This window comes from Limulus polyphemus, unplaced genomic scaffold (assembly GCF_000517525.1).
Source record: "Limulus polyphemus unplaced genomic scaffold, Limulus_polyphemus-2.1.2 Scaffold707, whole genome shotgun sequence".
Lineage (NCBI taxonomy): Eukaryota > Metazoa > Arthropoda > Merostomata > Xiphosura > Limulidae > Limulus > Limulus polyphemus.
Window position 1 is genome coordinate 346,640 of NW_013666317.1, and position 6,784 is coordinate 353,423.

The following is a 6,784-nucleotide window of genomic DNA, read 5'->3' on the forward strand; positions in this document are numbered from 1 at the left end:
CTTAGTAACTAAGATGTATTTAGTCTTAAAAAATATGAAATTTCGAGCAGACTAAAGACACAGCCCTACCTCGTTGAAGTATTGGTTCAAATGAAAGAAGTGAGGCCAGGTCCATTAAAATGGCTGGGAAAGCCACTAGGGGGTCATTCTGAGCTTCTGATTGGTTATTCATGTCATATATAGAAGTAAGTGTATATGAGGAAGCGTTTCTAAAAATGGAAAGAGGTGGACTGGGTGCCACTGTTTGACTTATTGCATGAACAATATCTTAGCAAACTGAAAAGATAAGAGGATCTTGTTTTATATTCTAGCTTGTCAATCAATATCAGTAATTTGAGTTTCGAATTCGTTGGAAACTATAGACTTAGTATTTTGACTTCACAAACATCTAATTTGAACCAGTGCTGCATTCAACATACCACGTGACACACAAAGATCGATGTTTATCTGTGTTTTTTAACATTTGCTTTTAAATTAAGAAATTGAGTAATATATAATACTAAAATTTTAATTATAAACTACAGTTTATTACCAAACTTATTGATTGACATAAATTCGTGAAATAGTAGTTCAACAAAATTTTGAATGCAAGTCAACAAACGAGATGACATGGCCTTGAAAAAATCTAAGGTGGACAATATTTATGGATCACTTCTGACCTGAAGAAGGAACACAGGTGATCCAAAATACCACCCAGTTTATATTACACGGTAACTTGTCTGTATAACTTCACTTTGCACATTTTTTTACTAAATTCTACTTGCCAAGAATGCTTCCAAAACTTATCACTTACATGCTGAAGAGTACTGATAATTAAATTATATTGATATAATTTTTAAACATTTTAGTCTGTTTTTACCTTATTAACTACATGATAAATTGTGGGAGTATAGAATTGTTTAATGATTAACATCCATCACAAAGAGAATTGTTGGTATAGATTAAACATTTATGTACCTAATGATTGGATTATTTGCAATAGAAAAATAGTGTTGTAGAGTAATCACCCAACAATAAGCATTATATTAATTATAGTTGGACAAGCAGGAAGAAGAAGGAAGGAGTGGCATGTTGAGTGCAACTGAAGAATTTGGATCAAATGGTGTGACTTCTGCTATGGAAGCACTCAGTACAAATGGAGGAACTTCTGCCATGGAGGTTGATGAATCCTCTACAGCTGTTGATGGTATGAATAGCTCTGAGATTAAACAGAAAGGAAAGATCTCTCCTCAGCTTCAGGCACAAATTAAACAAATTAAACCCTTGCTGTCTGGAGCTTCTCGTTTAGGAAGGGCTCTTGCTGAATTATTTGGCCTACTTGTGAAGGTATGAATGTGTTTAACCAGTAATAGATCAAATTTTACTCGTGTATTTATATTTATTTTATTGTTAGTTTATTTTTTGAGCTGTTTTGGACAAAAAGTGTACTTTAACTAAAGTTACCTGATCTTTGCTTATAACAATGTTTTGAAAATGAGGTACTTAGACACCATCATATAGCTGATAACCATAGCTTATGTTGCTGAAAGTTTATATGTTGGTCACTGGTGTATAACAAGACTGATATAATTTGTGATGAAACTGATAAGATGTATACCTTAATCAACCCAGTCTTACATTTTAAGACTGACTTAAATGTTTGCTGTGCCTGTCATAGCAAATATATCATAAAGGCATTATACTGTGGTTCATGGATTGCTTTCTTGTTTTTGATAAAGCATTCCTGTTTATTTATGCATCTTTTCTTGAATATATATTCCAATTACTTGAGACTAGCTGAATAAGACATTTGATCCTATTCAGTTATCTTTGGTTCAGAATTTTGTATAAGGTAATTTTCATTGGTATTCTTTTCCACTGATAGTTTATTCACACTGACTTAAAATGTTTTGTAACACATAAATGATGTTAAAAGTAGCAGAATTTTAATAGTTTCATTTAATTTGGTAATTTTGTATGTACAGTATTTTAGAAAAACAAATGAGTTAATTTAATTAAAGAAATAAAATATTTTGTAGTAACATTAGCTATACTGATACATTGATGCTTGTTATTTTGAAATGGTGAAAGAATAACTTGTCGATTTGTTTTGTTCATTATCAACATCTCATTTTTTATTATAATATTATTTATTTTTCTTCTTCGATTGTACAGCTTTGTGTAGGATCACCAATGCGACAGCGAAGAGGACAGCAGATCCCACCTTCGCCAACAGTACCAACACCTGCTGCACGTGCTGTGGCATCAGCATTAACTCATCTGTTAGCCAGTGGATTGAGTTGGGAACCTCCAGAAACCTCTCCTCTGCCAAAGTTTAGGTAGATGCTTCAGTTACATGTGTATTGTAAGGGTGAACCATATTTTGTTTTAATTCATTAAGATGATGAAAATTAAGTGTTTTTTTCTTTGTCATTAGTTTTATGGAACAGTTTTATTTGTGATACCTTTGGTTTAGTTATACAAAATATAGGCAAGATTTAGTAATTCATGGTTTTTATTTCCATTCTATATTGTATCACAAGAAGTACATTAAAAACTTATCTTTATCTTATCTAGAACTGTAAATGCCAGCATAACATGATAATACAAAAACTTCAATAATTGTGTTTTTGATGTATATTGTAATGACATATTTTATTTTATTCACATCAACAGACTGACATTTTACATCTGTTCAGTTGGATTTACATCACCTATGTTGTTTGATGAAAGAAAGTACCCATATCATTTGATGCTGCAAAAGTTTCTTTCTTCTGGTGGACAAGATGCATTTTTTGAGTATGTATATAGTCAAACAATAAAGTACAAAGACTGTAAAGCTAAAACAAAACCCTGAGTGGGCTTGTTAATAATCATATTATACAAAAAATAAAATGCCTTAAAATTTTTCCAGAATATACAGCTTCTTTTGACTAAAAACGTGTTGAGTAAGAAATATAATTTAATTTTAAGTTTCCAACATTCATACCTGTCTGTTGATAAGTTGTTTTAATTTCACACAAACTAACATGGTAATTGTAGGTTTCTTACTTCTGGCAACTTTTTGTGTCTTCTCTGTTATAGTAAGTTTTTGTTGTTTTTGTTTTCATTTTGCTTCTGCAGATGAAGTATAACAATTGTTTTGACTAGTTTTTTAACTTTTTAGTAAAGGTCATTTTTGATATTTACCTCAACTGTGTACCAAGAAATCTATGAAAGTTTTTTTAGTCACAGTAACGAGTTCCCTATTCTGATGCAGTTTTCTGAAACATTATATGAATGTAACAAGTACAATTGTGCATTAAAAGAAATGCATACTTCAGGAAAAATCTTTGTCACATTGAAATATTTTATTGCTTTGAATTAAAACATTCAGACCTGATTATGTTTGTTAATAAACAAAATTAAACATACACAACTAATAAAAAGCAGGTATATAAAAGAAACCATTAAAAATTTTGGAAATGTCAAAAACAAATAGAAGGAACTCATCAAACTTTGCTTATTTCCTCCCACTATAATGACACATGGATAGTATTTTTCTTTCTATTATCTTCGTATGTTTGTCTTAGTTAAGTGTTTTTTTTTATGTTTGCTTTATATATGACTTATTGATGAGCCTATTCAAGGATATATTAAAGTACTTTTTACTCCTAATGTTTTTTATTATTATAAGGTTTTTCTTTAAATTAGTATTGTTTAAAGTTAAAATATTTTTCTAAGTATATTTAACAAAGGGTTCAATAATAATGGTATGTCAAATGATAAACTACACAGCTAATAAAATTACGACACTTATAATATACAACATTGTTTATTGACAAAAGGGGGACATGGATAAACGTTTTGGAATTCTATCAGATTCCATCTTCAGTATCTAAAGCAGAATAAAATGAATTTACATCAGTCTTTATACATTTTCATACATTTTATACATCTTAAGATTAGTTTTTAAATCCACATTACGCATAAAAAATTTCTTCCCTGCTAAAGATCTCCTCCCAATTCCTTATTGTTCTTGGCTTGTCTATCTTTACACGTGTGGAGACTGTAAGGCCTCCCAGGACAGTTCCACGTTATGATGTAATTCTGCATGATTAAGACAGTTCCACGTTTCATCCATAATATCACAGATTTGGCTCTAGCTGAACAAAAATGTTGTTTGAAACCCTTTAATTATAAAAGTTATGTACATGATTCTGCTGATAACCCCCTCCCTAGACTGTTAATAAAGGATGGTCCTTTGTAGTTGTCTGTTCTTGCACTGATGTGTACATCTGTAGTGAATTGTAATTCATATTTGAAGTTCTCCTTATTTTCTGGCGATAAACTTAATTACACTTTGCTGAATAATTATTTTTCCTAACATATGATAACTGATGTTTATTTTTCATGCATCTCGGAAGCTCAAATGAAACAGTTTAGTTGGTCTTGGTTTGCCTTTCTTAGCAGTGTGTAGTAATAGTCTATAAAATAATTCCTTAATTTAAATTAAAAATATTTTAATACCAATATATTCACATGCTGAATTAATACTTTTTTTAACTTTGAAGTACCAATTTGGTTCTATACCATACGCTACTGGTGAAGCCCACAAACTGCATCGTATTGATTTTATGTTTTTACTGGTTGCTACACACAGTGTAAAGAACTGATCAATAGTAGCAATACTATGAAGTTTGATCCAAGTCTTGACATTATGTCTTTATACACCGATTTTGATATTATGTCTTCATACACCAGTATTCTGCTAGAAGTAACAGCATGGCTTACCTTTAATTTGTTGTTTAAAGATTGTACAAGTGTTTCTAATTACATGCTTCAGAAGTTACTTGGTTCACCACTAAACATTTCCACGTTAAGAGAAATTTGATAGTATAGGTTGATGTCCTGTTTCTTCACTGTGTTGGCGTATAGAGGAAACACAGGGGTTATTCAATTTTTTTTTGCATTTTAATGGAAATTCCCATATGTTCATAGGCTCTGACTTTTAAATGGCGTTTGGTTTTGCCAATATAGTAATTCTGCATGATTAGGACGGTTCCACGTTATGATGTAATTCTGCATGATTAGGACAGTTCCACGTTATGATGTAATTCTGCATGATAATCATAACGTGGAACTGTCCTAATCATGCAGAATTACATCATAACGTGGAACCGTCCTAATCATGCAGAATTGGATCAAACTTAATAGTATTGGTGTATAAAGACATAATGTAAAGACTTGGATCAAACGTCATAATATTGGTGTATAAAGACATAATGTAAAGACTTGGATCAAACGTCATAATATTGGTGTATAAAGACACAATGTCAAGACTTGGATCGAACGTCATAATATTGGTGTATAAAGACATAATGTTAAGACTTGGATCAAACTTAAGGATACTGGTGTATAAAGACATAATGTCAAGACTTGGGTCAAACTTCATAGTATTGGTGTATAAAGACATAATGTCAAGAGTTGGATCGAGCGTCATAATATTGGTGTATAAAGACAATGTCAAGACTTGGATCGAACGTCATAATATTAGTGTATAAAGACATAATGTCAAGACTTGGATCAAGCTTCATAATATTGGTGTATAAAGACATAATGTCAAGACTTGGATCAAGCTTCATAATATTGGTGTATAAAGACATAATGTCAAGACTTGGATCAAACTTAAGGACACTGGTGTATAAAGACAATGTCAAGACTTGGATCGAACTTCAGAATAATGATGCATAGACACAATGCCAGAATTTTGATCAAACTAAATTTTTGGATGAATGAATAAATTCAAAAACGTCATTCACAATACACTAATGATAAATGAACTTCTAAAGAAGATGTAAAAAACTACCAGCTAGTTCATACTTAAATGTCTCAATATTTGAAATTATGAGACTAATCAACATACACCTTAGGTAAATCTAAACAAAACTCTACAGATCAAACCCATTGTCTAATTTTATCACTGAGAGAGTAAAAGTACAATGTAGATTATTAGGCTTCAGGTGCTAATGGTTATATACACCTGTTACCAATTCTAAGAGCATAGCTTACAAAAAAAAAAATTAAATTTCAGTAAATATTCAATTTTTTAATCCATCTTCATAACAAATATGAAATTACTTTCCAGTTTCTATTGAAAGTACAATGTTTAGGGATGAGAAAGCCACAAACTCTTATTATTTGATCCCTATAGTTTACCAGCAAAGTCTGGCTGATTCTTTTAGTTTTCCAGCAAAGTCTGGCTGATTCCTATAGTTTACCAGCAAAGTCTGGCTGATTCCTATAGTTTACCAGCAAAGTATAACTTATTCTTTTAGTTTACCAACAAAGTATAACTTATTCTTTTAGTTTATCAACAAAGTCTGGCTGATTCCTATAGCTTACCAGCAAAGTATGGCTTATTCTTTTAGTTTACCAACAAAGTATGGTTGATTCCTATAGCTTACCAACAAAGTATGTCTGATTCCTATAGTTTACCAGCAAAGTTTGACTGATTCTTTTAGCTTACCAGTAAAGTATGGCTGATTCTTTTAGCTTGCCAGCAAAGTATGGCTGATTCTTTAGCTTGCCAGCAAAATATGGCTATTTTTTTAGCTTACCAATAAAGTATGGCCGATTCCTATAGCTTACCAACAGAGTATGGCCGATTCCTATAGCTTACCAACAGAGTATGGCCGATTCCTATAGCTTACCAACAGAGTATGGCCGATTCCTATAGCTTACCAACAGAGTATGGCCGATTCCTATAGCTTACCAACAGGGTATGGCCGATTCCTATAGCTTACCAACAGAGTATGGCCGATTC

The 6,784-nt window shown here is 31.6% G+C and overlaps 1 protein-coding gene across 1 annotated transcript in view; it reads left to right on the top strand.

The window, feature by feature from the left end:
• LOC106460096 (E3 ubiquitin-protein ligase HUWE1-like) overlaps positions 1–6,784 on the top strand; it is a 165,843-nt gene that overhangs the window by 69,289 nt on the left and 89,770 nt on the right. The window contains 3 exon segments of the mRNA XM_022386717.1: positions 1,036–1,326; positions 2,155–2,318; positions 2,656–2,778. Of these exon segments, the coding sequence (XP_022242425.1) occupies positions 1,036–1,326; positions 2,155–2,318; positions 2,656–2,778 (578 nt within the window).